We start from the raw sequence: 14,595 nt of genomic DNA, 5'->3' as shown, positions 1-14,595 counted from the left end.
ACACTCAATTAATGCCCTTTAGTTGGGGCACCTGTGTGTCTCAGTTGGTTAAGTATCCAACTTTTGCTCAGGTCATGATTTGGTGATTCATGAGTTCTAGCATCATCTCAGGCTCTGTCCTCACAGCTCAGAGTCTGGAGCCTGTTTTGGATTCTATGTCTCCCTCTCTCTCTGCCTCTCCCCTGCTCATGCTCTGTCTTTCTCTGTCTCAAAACTGAAGTAAACATAAAAAAATAAAAATAAATATTTCTTGTAAGGATGATTTAGGGGTCACACTCTTTTAGTTTGTGATTGTCTGGCAAACTCTTTATCTCTCCTTCTGTTCTGAATTATAGCCTTGCTGGATAGAGGACTCTTGGCTGCAGATATTTCCCACTCAGCACATTGGATATATCATGTCACTACCTTCTGGTCTATCAAGTTTCTGTGGAGAGATCTGAAGCTGTCCTATGTGTCTTCCTTTGTAGGTTACAGACTTCTTTTGTCTTGCTGCTTTTATAATTTTTTTTCTTTAACTCTTTATTTGGGAAATTTAACTATAATATATCTTGTTCCTGGTTTTCTTTGTTTGATTTTTATGTGATATTCTGGGCTCTGGATATCTATTTTCTTCCCCAGATTAGGAAAATTTTAAGCAATTATTTCTTCATATAAGCCTTCTGCTCCCTATTCTCTCTCTTCATCTTCTGGGACTCTGTATGTTACAAATTTTATTACATTGATGGAATCACTGAGTTCCCTATGTCTCTTGTCATAATCTATAGTTATTCCTCTTTTTTGTTCAGCTTCTTTATTTTCCATTATTCTGTCTTCTACATCACTTATTCATTCCTCTACTTCTTCCATTGTTGCGGTCATTATATCCAGTAAGTTTTGGATCTCACTTATTTCATTTTTCATTTCTGACTTAAAATTTTAACTCTTTTATCTCAGCAGTAAGGGCCTCGCTGAAGTCCTATGTGATTTTCCTCAAGCCAAGTGATACCCTCATGATTGTTGCTTTAAATTCTCCATCAGGCATATTACTTATATCTGTTTTGATCAGATTTCTTGTCATGGCCTTTTGTTGTTTTTTATTTTGTGATGAATTCCTCCATCTTGGCATTTTGTCTGTCTTCTGTGTTTTAGAACATCTAGTTAGGGGCACCTGGGTGGATCAGTCAGTGAAGTGTCTGACTTCAGCTCATGTAATGATCTTGCAGTTTGTGAGTTTGAGCCCCACATCAGGCTCTGTGCTGACAGCTCAGAGCCTGGAGCCTGCTTCGGACCCTGTGTCTCCCTCTCTCTCTCTGCCCCTTTCCTCTCTCACACTCTGTCTCTCCCTCTCTCTCTCAAAAATAAATAAACATTAATAAAATTTGGAAAAAAAAAAGTCCAGTTATGTGTCCTGCACCTGAGAGTGACATATTTTTGAAGAGAAGTTATGTAGTGTCCAGGACCTGGAACTTCAGCAAGTGTCTCTGTTGTGTGCTGTGTGCACTCTGCTGTTGTGTTTTGGTGCTCTATCCTTCAGGCCAGTAATCTGCAGAGGCTCTCCTTGCCTGAAGTGTGCACTGTTTGGTCCATGGCCAGAGACTTGTGAGTTTCAACTTGGTCTGCTTCTTAATGAGACCTGATGCTATTTTCCCTAGAACGGAAGTCTTGCAGAACTAAGGTTGGGTCACATGATGTGTACAGGGTTTTCTGCTGGTCTTCTTGGGAAGGGGTCCTCTGTGCAAAGCTTTAGGCACACTTTCCAGGGAAAGCAGTATCAACAGTGTGGAAGCGAGTGGTACTCAGTTTAAGCAGGTTAGGCAGCCTACGTAGGCAGTATTTCTGTGTTTATACTGGGGTCAGGGAAGAGAAATGGTGTTATCCATCTCATTTATCCCTTGATAGGAGAGTCTGTGCTTGCCGCTCTCAAGAAAGTACTCACAGAAGAGTGAATGATTTCCTCTTGTGTGTCACCGGCACTTTTCAGATCGCTTTTCTCCCATAATCGGTCTCAGGTTGCTTGCCTGCCTTGAGAAGTAAAATGCACCTTAGGCATTATCCCTGCCAAGACTGCTGACTTCTACAACTCCAAACTTTAGGGATCTGGTGTGGCAAGGACATACACTGGTACTCTGGGGAAGAGTCTTACCCTATTGGGATGGATGCAATTTTGACCTAGAAGAGCATTTGCATAGGGGCATGGGATTTGGAGCATGGAGGCTAAACAGCCAGTGTCCAGGTCAGCCACCCTCAGCAGGTGTCTCTGCACCTGTGCTGAGGGGTGGGAGAGGGAAATGATGTCCATCAGCTCTGTTTTTTCTGGAAAGGCAGCTCTGAGAATGCCCACCTTTCACAGATGGCACTTGAAGAAGAATGAACAGTCTCTCCTCATGTGCCTCAGGCAATCCACAGATCATGCTGTTTGTCCCTGATTTCTTTGCCTGCCTTCTTTCCAGAAGTAAGGCAGCACCTTTAGGGCTCTACCCCAGCCAAGTGCATTGACATTTAAAATTCTAGTCTTTGAGAGCAACTGCATGCAAAAAGTCATGGAAATCAGCCCCTCTTATTTTCCAAAACAGTGACTTTTGAGAACGGCTTCTCCTTGTGCTTATACCTGTGTGCTTTTCTCCTTTTTGCCTTTCTCTGAGACTAGGGCTCCCTCTTTTCACAGCATACACAATCTGTTTCTCCTCTAAACCATGTCTCCACATTTCCTACCTTCTTTGAAGTGGCCTCTTCTTTCCCTCTAGTTGTGCAGTTTGTTCTCCCAGTCCTCAAGTCAATTTGTTGGGTGTTTAGAATGAGTTGATATTTATCTGGCTGTGTTTGAGGGATGGGGCAAGCCCAGGGTTCTCCTTCCATGCTGCTATCTTCTCTTCTCTTCCCTCCCTCCCTCTCTCTCTCTCTCTCGTTCTAATAAGATTTAATTATTTCTAAGCCTAATAACAACGGAGCACAAAAGTGATTTTGAAAGAGATGAAAAATACAATAATTGGTCTTTCTAATGACAAGTAATCCATGATGTTTAAGATAAAAAGTTCTAAATTGTTAATGACGTTAGAACAAAAAGACTACATGTCAATCTTTCTGTTTCTCTCTCTGTCTGTCACATAATATTAGATATGTAGATAAACATTAAGTTAAAAAATATCTCACACATAATTCACCAGCGAATCATTTTGAGATACAAATTCAAGTTCACTATCACTTAGAAATGGAATGGTTTCCCTTTGACAAACTCTCCTGTGGCTCACAATCCCACTCTTTTCCCTAAGCCACCAGGATTATATGGATGTGTGGTGCTCCATGTTATACATGCGATGGATATTTTTCAACCCTCTCCTCTGACCCAGATCTACTCTTTATCCCGAATGTTGTTTCTATTCTGTGCTGTACCTTGAGGGGTTGAATTAATAGGGTTCCTTGATACCCGGCTGCTGTTTGGCATTAGCCAGTGGGAGCCACCGTTTGAGCATTGGAGACAGAGAACAGCTGGTTTGGAATACCCACCCTTCTCAACTGGAGCAACCAGGCTGCCTGCATTTCTCAACAAAAGGCTACAACTCCTGGTGGTAGCCATGTGCTCACAGGATCTCTCCTGTTTCCAGTACAACCTCCCCCACTTTGCTACTTCAGGTGCATGTATAACACACATATAGAGATCCCTTGCTGGTGTTTCTCAGTCCTCCCGCACCTTTGTAAGTCCTTCTTTTGTTAAGCTTCCCTCATTTTCCCAGTTGGAGTATCCCACATATTTTCTCCTGGGATTATAGCTGATATAACGTTCCATTAACTACCTTTTACTAATTATGAAAATATAATGATTATTAGTGTTCAAAAAAGACAGTTATCTTGTACACTTTATGTCACTTGATTTTTATTAACACACACACAGTTTTTCATGGCAGGAAATTGGAAGTTTTTTTTAAAAAAGTACATCTCTATGTAATATATTTTTGCAGCATTTAGCATTATGTTGTGCTTCTGTTTCATTCTTCTCACATTATTTACTAATTTCATTGGGATTTTTTTCTGACCATTTATTGTTTAAGGGTTTAATTTGCATTGTTTAATGTCTATATACTTGTGTTTTTCACAGTATTTTTATTATTGATTTCTAATTCGATGCTATTTTGATTAGGGGATGTATGTGCTGTACATGACTTCAGTCACTTTAAATTTATTGTGTATTGTTTTATGGTCTAGTTTATGGCCTGTCGTATGGAAGTTGTGTGAATACTGAGAAATACGTGTATCCCACCATTGTGGGGTGGAGTGTTTTATAGATTACTGTTGGGCTTGGTTTGTTCAGAGTGTCATTCAAATATTCTATTACCAGAATGCTGAATGATCTTCTGTCTAGTTGTTCTTCCATTCTTGAAAGTGGGTCCCTGAAGTTCAAACATTATTATGGAATTATCTGTTTCTCCAATCAGTTCTGTTAGTTTGTACTTCATGTATTTTGGGAGTCTGCTATTGTGTGCATATATGTTTATGATTGTTATATATGATTGATGGGTTAACCAATTTTAGCATTGTAAATTGTTTTTTATTTGTCTATAGTAATCGTGTCTCTATGTGCATATTGTCTGATCCTAGCATAGACATTAGTTCTCTCGTTTGGTTTCTGTTTGAATGGAGCATCTTTCTCTATATTTTAGGTTTCTTTGAATCTAAAGTGGACCTCTTAAACACAGTATGTAGTCAGTTCATGGTTTTTTAATCCATTCTGTAAATCTCTTCTTTTTTTGTGAATTAAGAGCTAACTCTTTTCAGAAGTTTTAGGCTTACAGAAAAGTTGAGGAGAAAGTAAGAAAGAGTTCCTATATATCCCCTTCCCCTACACAGTTTCTCCTATTATTAACATCTTGCTTTTATTATGTTATTGATTTCTATTATTGATTTCTAGTTTAAGTCTACTGTAGCCTGAGAGCACACTTTGTGTGATTTCTATTCTTTTAAATTTGTTATGGTGTATATTATGGTCCTGCACATGATCTGTATTGGTATATGTTCTGTGTGAGCTTGAGAAGAATTTGTGTTCTGCTATTGCTAGTATTTTGTAAATGTCAATTAGATCCAGCTGATTGACAGTGGTGTTCAGTTTGACTGTGTCCTTAGTGACTGCCAACTGGATCTGTCCAGTTGATAATGACTTCATCTAGCTCTCCTTGCACTTCTATCAGGGCTTTATTTTTTATTTTTTGCTTCACATATTTTGACACCCCGTTAGGTGTGTACATATTAAAGAGTGTTATATCTTTTTGATTTCTTTATCATTATTTTGTGCCCTTCTTAATCCCTGCTAATTTCTGTCTCTGGTCTGTCCTATGAAATCCAGTCAGTTTGAAATTAATATAGCTACTCCAGCTATCTTTTGATTAGTTTAGCCTGGTATATTTTTTGATTCATATCTTTAATGAAGTTGAGTCTTTATATTTGAAGTGTGTTTCTTATAGACAATTTATATTTTGGTCTTTTTTTTACTTTTATTTTTTGAAAATTTACATCTAAATTGTTTAGCATAAAGTGCAACAATGATTTCAGGAGTAGATTTCTTAGTTTCCCTTACCCATTTAGCCCATCCCCCCTCCCACACTCCCTCCAGTAACCCTCAGTTTGTTCTCCATATTTATGAGTCTCTTCTGTTTTGTCCCCCTTCCCATTTTTATGTTATTTTTGTTTCCCTTCCATTATGGTCTTGTTTTTATATCTTCTTGGGGAATCTTTCTCTTTTAATTGGTGTGTTTAGGCCATTGACATTTAAAGTGATTATTGATATAGCTAGATTAATATTTAGCGTATTCATTACTGTTTTCCATTCACTGGTCTTCTTTATTTTTTTCCCTTGCACACTTTTTTTTTCTTTGCTTTTTCTGATATTGACTGGCTATTTAGTGCGAGTCTATTTTTTCTCCCATTTTGCATATCAATTATTTTCTTTCCAATGTTTTTCTGGTTGCTTTATATTTGGCAAGATGCATTTAGAATTAATGTATATCCACTTCCAAATCACACTCTACCACTTCATTGGTAGTGCAGTTACCATATGGCAGAGTATTCCCAGTTGCTCCATTCTACCTCATAACATTGTTGTCATTTATTTTACTTGTCCCAAAACTATAATTACTGAATACATTCTTGCCGTTAGTATTTTGAAGAAAAGAGTATCTGTTACATCAATTAAGAATCAGAAGAATAAGAAATTTTATTTTACCTTCATTTATTCCTACTCTTACATTCTTCTCTTCATTTTCTAAAAGTTTTTATTTAAATTCCAGTTAGATAACATCAGTGTACTTTTAGTTTCAGGTGTACAGTTTAGTGATTTAGCACTTACAGGCAACACCCAGTGCTCATGAAGACAAGTGAACTCCTTAATATCCATCACATATTTAACCAGTCTCCCCCACACCACTCCTCTGGTAACTACCAGTTGTTCTCTAGTTAAGAGTCTAAGTCTTTGATTACCTCTCTTTCTATTATTTTGTCCCTTGCTCATTTGTTTTGTTTCTTAAATTCCATATATGAATGAAATTATATGGTATTTGTCTTTTTCAGACTGACTTATTTCCCTCAGCATTTATAATCTCTAGCTCCATCCATGTCATTGAAAATGGTGAGATTTCATTTTTTTTTAATGGCTGAATAGTATCCCATGGTGTATATATACCGCATCTTCTTTATCCACACATCTACTAACAGACACTTGGGCTGATTCCATAACTTGGCTATTGTGGATAATGCTGCTATACACATAGGGGTGCAAGTATCCCTTTTAATTAGCACAAGTTGTAATTTCTCTGACACCATCTGTAACAACACCTTTCTAGATATGTCTCCCGAGTCAAGGGAAGTAAAAGTGAAAATAAACTTTTGGAATTACATCAAAGTAAAAAGCTTCTGTACAGCAAAGGAACAATCAGCAAGACTAAAAGGCAATGCATGTAATGGGAGAAGATGTTTGAAAGTGACATTTCCAATTAAGGGCTGGTATCCAAAATATATAAAGAAATTGCATAACGGAACACCTACAACACAAATAATCCAACTAAAAAAGTGGGCAGAAGAAATGAAAAGATATTTCTCTAAAGAAGATTTCCAGATGGCCAAAAGATAACACGAAAAGATGCTCAACATCACTCATCACCAGGGAAATACAAATAAAAACTACAATGAAATATCACCTCACATTTGTGAGAATGGCTAAAATGAAAATCCCAAAATGGGGCGCCTGGGTGGCTCAGTCAGTTGAGCGTCCGACTTTGGCTCAGGTCATGATCTCGGTTCAAGCCCACGTCAGGCTCTGTGTTGACAGCTTAGAGCCTGGACCCTGCTTTGGATTCTGTGTCTCCCTCTCGCTCTGCTCCTCCCCCGCTCACCCTCTGTCTCTCTCAAGAGTACTCTCTTGAGTAAGAGTACTCTCTCAAGAGTAAATAAACACTAAAAAAATTAAAAAAGAAAAGAAAAAGAAAATTCCAAGAAATAACAAGTGTTGGCCAGGATGTAGAGAAAATGGAACCTTTATGTACTGTTGGTCAGAATGTAACTGATGCAGCCACTGTGGAAAATAGTATGGAGGTTTCTCAGAAAGTTAAAAATAGACCCACTCTACGATCCAGCAATCACACTTCTGGGTATTTACCCCAAAACTGCAAAATCACAGTTTTAAGGTATTTCTTTGGGCACCTGAGTGGTTCAGACAGTTAAGCACCTGATTTTGGCTCAAGTCACGATCTCATGGTTCATGGGTTTGAGCCCCACATCAGGGTTCATGCTGATGGTGCAGAACCTGCTTGGGATTCTCTCTCTTTCTCTCTCTCCCTCTCCCCCTGCTTGTATTCTCTCTCTCAAAATAAATAAATAAGCCTAAAAAATTAAAGTATTTCTTATAATGGCTTGCCCAAACTGATACTTCAGTTATCAACTCAACAATAAGTATTCATTTCTCAGTTCTTTTTCTTTTGTAGTGTATGTTTTAGAAAACCATTGTTTTTGCCTATTTTGGCACATAAGTGTAAGTTCCACTACTGATTGAAGTACTTACATGACTCTCAAATAACAGTTACTTCAGAAGAATCAGACTTTTCTAATTGGTCAGCTTGGTCTTGTTGCATTTGCCTTTGGATTTGCTTAGAGTTATGTTCTTTATTTTTGCTGCTTACGAGTTTCTATCTCTCTTTATAAGCTTGGGGCACGTAGAATTCTTCACTCCTTTGGCAAGAATTATGTCTGATTCTTGTCTGAGCTATACTTCCCCAATTAGTCACATCCAGTCTGACTTCTGTCTCTAGAGTATATCTCAAATATTTTCTCTGTGATAGCATTCACTAACTTTGGGTGCACATAAAGCTCTACTGAATTTTTTTTTATTTTTGGAAACGTTTTTCAAAATAGTTTTATGGACATGATTTCTCAAAATACAGGAAGCCTGCACTGGAGTCAAAGTTTGTGATTTTTAAAACCTTGATAAGATTCTGATGTGTCTCAAGGTTGAAGAGCAACCCTCCAGGAGGTTACACTAATTATATCAAATGTGCCTGAACATGTCACATGGAGATACATTTATATAGCTGTCATAGAAATGTCTTTTGATATGCCTGCTAAAAAACAGTTTATATAGATATAGATAGTAATATTTTTTAGATTATCTAAAAATATGCACCATCTGAATATTTTATTCATTATGATAGCTACATGTTGAAATGCTCCATTTTTAGGTGAAATATATTTAGTAAAAAAGGAAACTTTTTTACTTTAATGTTAAACTACAGTACAATAACTAAGTTATCATGTCCTATGTAGTAGCTATTATTATATTTATACTATAATCAAGAGGAAATAACTAGCCTTCTGTATAGTGATTTCAAGTTGAAAATGTTGTAATTCACTGCTAAAAGTGTATCCCACCTAAGGAATAACTAGTGTTGAGATTTCAGATATTTTGGAAGGTATAATGGGACTGTTATGGGCAGCTTTATTTCAAAACCTCACAAACATTTTGTAAAAGGTATTTATTCATACAGCCCAACAGTGATACTTTCTGCTTTTTCAACTCCTTTATGACCTATGTTCCTATTGTGGGATTCAGAGTTTTCCACTGAGTTATTTCCCAAATTGTGCTATATATTATTTGCTCTTAAAAACAAGCCAGTAAAATCAGAAGGAAAGTGTTTGAGAAGTGTTAAACATAGTTAACACTGTATTTTGGAGTTATCACACATTTAATCTGTTAACTGTCCTCCAAACACTCCAAAATTCCAAGAATAATATTTGGCTTTCCCAAATTTGTTTAAATATGGATTACTGTTTCTAACTGCTGTTAACATCTACTGGAGCAGTGCCAGAAGATAGTTTGAAAAACATTGCCTTAAACATCAGCTGCTAATCACATCTGTTAAACTCATCATTTGGTCATGATACACTTTTACATGAGCCTGTGATGTAGGTTTTAACCATGGGTAATACTTTTCATTAATTTAAAAACATTTATTAGGAGCCTATTCCTTAGCTCCTATTGTGCTGACTCCTTAGGGCTACCAAGGGAGATAAAAGGAACACATTGGTTTATTTCTTTTTAAAAATTTTTTTCTTTTTCTTTTTCTTCTTTATTATTATTATTATTTATTATTATTATTATTATTATTATTATTATTTTGCGGGGAAAGAAGTAGTCGTCCTAAGTAATGTAAAGTTTCAAGTGGTCAGTACTATGAAAGAGGTCCACATAGTGACACAGAAGACCTTGTTCTTAACAGACAAGTGGTCATACCAGGGAATCAGCCTGATTCCAAAAGAGTGTATTTCCTTGTCTCCAACAACAGCAGAATCATAGTATCCTTCCATTCAGGTCTACAAAGAAAAGTTTGTGGCAATGCAAAGAACAGAAATTAAATAGTGAATCAGTTTATTATGATTAATTAGTGATTGTAATCATTATATATTTCTCTATTAGAGGCTTGTACAATATGAGTCAGTGATTTATTCTTGCCGTTTGAAAGGGAATAGTGGAAACACACAATGGCATCAGGATGGACACATGTATCAATACCTTACATAAAAGTACTTAGTTATTAGAAAAATAATTACATATTTTTCTAAAATATAATTTAAAAGATAAGAGTTTTGTAAGGGTAGGGAGTAAAGCAGTATGAGAAATGACAGACTTATAATGAATTAATATTACTGATAAAATCAATAGAATTCCCCCTCCCACATAATCATACATCTTTCTGCTTCACCACTTCTATCTAAGAATTGGTGATGTGGTGGCCAATTAATTTTCCACCCCACCCACATTATCCTCCATCTTCCCCATTTTCTTTCTTCTTAATGTCTAATATTCTGATTCCTAAGTTATTTAACTAGTTCATCTTTGAGTACCTACCAAATACACCTAATATTCTCATGCTAGGTAAATTAACCCCCCAGTGAGGGCTACATGACTCTCAGCACCAGGAGGCTGCACAGAAGTCTCTCAAGATTTGAGTCCTCAACATTTCCCTTTAGAAACCTGGAAATGGTTAATTCAGTCAAATACCTCAAAAGGAAGGAATTCCATGGAGACATATAGGAAAGTAAGAGTCCAATATTATTTTTTACTTATGTTATTTATAAAGGATCAAACAGTGAATGTGTGGTTGAGAAGGTCAGGTAATATTATCCCATTTGTTCTTGATGGTAATTCCTAAAAAGAGTTGATTGACACTTTTAGTGGCAATATAAATTGGTGCAGCCACTATGGACAACAATATTTTTAATTAAAAAAAATAGAAATACTTTACAACCCAGTAGTTCCAATTATAGGTATTTACCTAAAGAAAAAAAAACCCCACTAATTCAAAAAGATATATGTACCCCTATCTTTAATCTGTATCGCAGCATTATTTACAATAGCTATGACATGGACGCAACACAAGTGTTTATCAATAGATGAGTCGATAAAGAAGAAGAAGTATGCATATACAAGGCGTTATTACTTAGCCATAAAAAGGAGACATCTTTCCAGTTACAACAACATAGATGGACTTAGAGGGTATTATGCTAAGTGACATAAGTCAGGCAGAAAAAGACAAATACCACATGATTTCACTTATAAGTAGAAGCTAAAAAACAAAACTAGTGAACAAACAAGCAGCAACAAAACAAGAAATAGACTCAGATACAGAGAATAAAATGGTAGTTGCCAGAGGGGTGCAGGTTGGGTAGGGGGGCAGACAAATTAAATTAAGGAGATTAACAGGCACAAACTTCTAGTTATAAAATAAGCAAGTCAAAATGATGAAGAGTATAGCATAGGGAACACTGTCAATAATATGGTAATAATATTCTAGGGTGACAGATGGTGACTACACTTACCATGGTGAACATTTGATAAGGTATATGTTTTTTTAAAATCGCTGTGTTGTATATTTGAAACAAATACAGCATTGTATATCAATTATACTTCATAAAAATAAAAATAAAAAGTTGATTAGCAAACTATACCCATAAAATCATATCCATAATAGCAAGATGGTAAACCATGGTCTTTATTACTTACATTATATTTGTAACATTACACATAAAATGATAGTGCTTGATGTTTTTGGCTAATGGTGAATGAGTCAGGTAATGAGCACTTATTTACTGCTCACTTTTCAGATTCCTACTCAAAGATGGACTCAGAGGACTTAATGACAGAGATTCACTGTCACACAAATTGTAGGAAAATTGGGATTAAGGTTCACATTGCAAAATGCAAGCCAATAAATTATAATACTGTGGTGAATAAACGTACATGTAGATTGGATAGTTACTGAGGATGCTAATGATTTTGGAGGAGGGTAATTTGAGAGGTAGAGCAGGGCCTCTTTGGAGTCCTACATGTGTGGAGTATGAAATAGCAGTGCTTATTCTCTTCCCTGATAGCTCAATGGGAGGAGAAGTCTCCTTATTGCCCCTTTCATGTCCTTGTTCCTCAAAGTATAAATAAAAGGGTTAAGCATAGGAGTCAGCAGACTGTAGAACAGGGCCATGAGTTTGTTCTTGTCCTGGGAGTTAGTACCAGAAGGTTGCACATACATGCATATTACTGGCCCGTAGAAGAGAGAGACGACAATAACATGGGAGCCACAGGTGTTGAAGGCCTTCTTCTTTCCCATTGATGAACGAATTCTGAGCACTGTAGTTACAATGAACCCATAGGAGACAAGGATAAGAGACAAGGGGACCAGGGTAAAGAATGTACCCACAACAGAGAGCATAGTTACATTGAAAGTGGTGTCGACACAGGACATCTTGATCATCACTGGAATCTCACACAGGAAGTCATCCACCTTGTTGTTACCACAAAGTGGCAGTTGGACAGTGAGGGATGCCTGAAGCAAGGAGTTAGTCAAACCACTTATCCATGCCACAGACACTAGGAAGACACAGAGTCTCTGATGCATGATAGCTGGGTACCTCAAGGGCTTGCAGATGGCTATGTACCGATCCAAGGACATGACCACCAAGATGATGCATTCCGTGGCCCCCAGGAAGTGAAACACATAGAACTGGGCCACACAGCCTCCATAGCTGATGGACTTATCTGGGCCCCAGAGGTTCAGCAGCAGCTGAGGGATGGTGGTTGTGGTAAAACACAGGTCCAGAAAGGAGAGGTTGGAAAGGAAGAAGTACATAGGGCTGTCAAGATGAGGATCCACCTTGGACACAACAATAATGGAGATGTTTCCCACTAGTGTGCAGATGTAAGCCACAAGCACCATTATGAAGAGTGGCATTTCCAACCAGGGATGGTCAGAGAAACCCAATAGGATGAAGAACTTTGGAATGCTTGCATTGCCCGGATTCATGACTGCCATTTCTCTTGTTGGTGGATTCAAGTCAAAGTGAGGACACGTATTTCAGTATGGGGTTTCCTGAGGGTCAGTTTATTCATTTGGATAGAGCGACTTATGCAGGGATTTTCTTTGTGGTGTAACTCCAGTGAAGTTGTTATACTTGTAATCATGAAAAAGTATGAGTCTCAATACCAAACATTATTATTTGTAGTGTGTCTAAAAGAAAGGGCAACAAATCTGTGCATTTGCCTAAGAAATGCAATAGAGAAAATTTTATTAGAAAAATGATTAGGGAAGGGGGAAAGTCACCATTGTTCTTGGGGAAAAGAATAAAACAGAGGAGTGTTTCCCAGGAACAAGCCATGTTGATGTGCCACATGGCTTCATTTCTTTCATCCACCATCTGCTGGCCCTAGACCACTCTGCCTGAATTCATGATGTGATTTAGGGAAGTTCAGGACGTTCTGAGCTCCAATAGAATCAGTCTGAATGCATAGAAACAAGATACATCACTGTTCCTTGGGCCTATGCCCCAAATCCTAAACTGACTATTGCAGCACAAACCTTTTGTCCCAACAGGAAACATGCAGCTTGAAGGAAATGGTTCCTTGCCACAGGTTCAGTACTCAAAGAATGAGACCAATAGTAATTGATACCACTGCATGGTGATATGAGACATTCAAGGCATCAGTGCTTAAAAGTACAATGCGATGTGGGTTCATGCTTGTCACACCAGAAGTTGAAATCTATCACAAATTTGGCAGTTCAATGCTTCTTTGTGGATTTACTATATTTGTTTCCATCACATGTGTGAGTGTATGTGTATATGTGTGATGTGGGTTATGAAATGAATTGTATATCTTCCTATTGGCACTGGTAAGAAGTTCGAAAAAACACTTGTAGTAGAAAAGAAAAGAGGATATGAAGTCAGAGAACGTGGAATCTGTCGACTGGGATAGTTAACACATAGAATTTTTCTCTTTTTTAATTAAAAAATTAATGTTTATTTATTTATTTTTGAGAGAGAGAGAGGATGTGCAGGGGAGGGGCAGAGAAAGGGAGAGAGAGAATCTCAAGCAGGCTCCATGGTGTTAGTGCAGAGCTCGATGTGTGGCTTGATCTCATGTACTGTGAGATCACTACGTAAGCCATGTTCAAAAATTGGATGCTTAACCAACTGGGCCACCCAGGTGCCCCAAAACATAGACATTGTATGCATTGCTTATGTACCACCTGTGTTGTGAGGATTGATTTATCCAGTATCTGTGACTATGCTTCATTAAGTATAATGCTTAATGTTGGGGTAGTTACTTTTAGGAAGTGTAGTGTCCAGTGTGATTAAAAGTCCATATCTTTTCATTAATCCTTGTTCTGGTTGCATCCAAATATTAGTAGTGTACTTACCTCACCAGAAGACTCACAAAGATTGCATTTTGTTCCCTTTCATTCCCCAAATCACTCCTATCATGTGGCTTGAATCCAGGGTTCATGATGTTAAGATTTTTATGCAAGTACACATATATTTTAATTCACTGAAGCCCACAAATGCAAGCAGTATCCCTATATCTTTCTTCATTAAAGGAGACATATTTTAATGTTTTATGTTATAATGATGTTGCGTTATTAAAGGTTTTGATTTATTTACACGTATTTTAGTACAGAACTTGCATAGAGAGGACACAAAACACATGGAATTGAAAAATGATAAAATCATGAAGCTGAATAGATCACTTCCACCCATATACAACACCTACCTTACATCATTGCTGCTATTTAATGGTCGTGCTCTCTGTTCTTG

General features: G+C 37.3%; 1 protein-coding gene across 1 annotated transcript; it reads right to left on the bottom strand.

Moving 5' to 3' along the window:
- Positions 1-11,850: 11,850 nt before the first annotated feature.
- On the bottom strand, positions 11,851-12,892 carry LOC131515524 (olfactory receptor 2B11-like). Its single transcript, XM_058736229.1, has one exon. The coding sequence runs from the start codon at positions 12,816-12,818 to the stop codon at positions 11,865-11,867; it is 954 nt and encodes a 317-aa protein (XP_058592212.1). The 5' UTR covers positions 12,819-12,892; the 3' UTR covers positions 11,851-11,864.
- Positions 12,893-14,595: the final 1,703 nt, after the last annotated feature.

The sequence above is a fragment of the Neofelis nebulosa genome, chromosome 6 (genome assembly GCF_028018385.1).
Source record: "Neofelis nebulosa isolate mNeoNeb1 chromosome 6, mNeoNeb1.pri, whole genome shotgun sequence".
In the NCBI taxonomy this organism is placed as follows: Eukaryota; Metazoa; Chordata; class Mammalia; order Carnivora; family Felidae; genus Neofelis; species Neofelis nebulosa.
The sequence above is the reverse complement of the archived record's forward strand: the minus strand, read 5'-3'. Positions and strand labels throughout refer to the sequence as shown.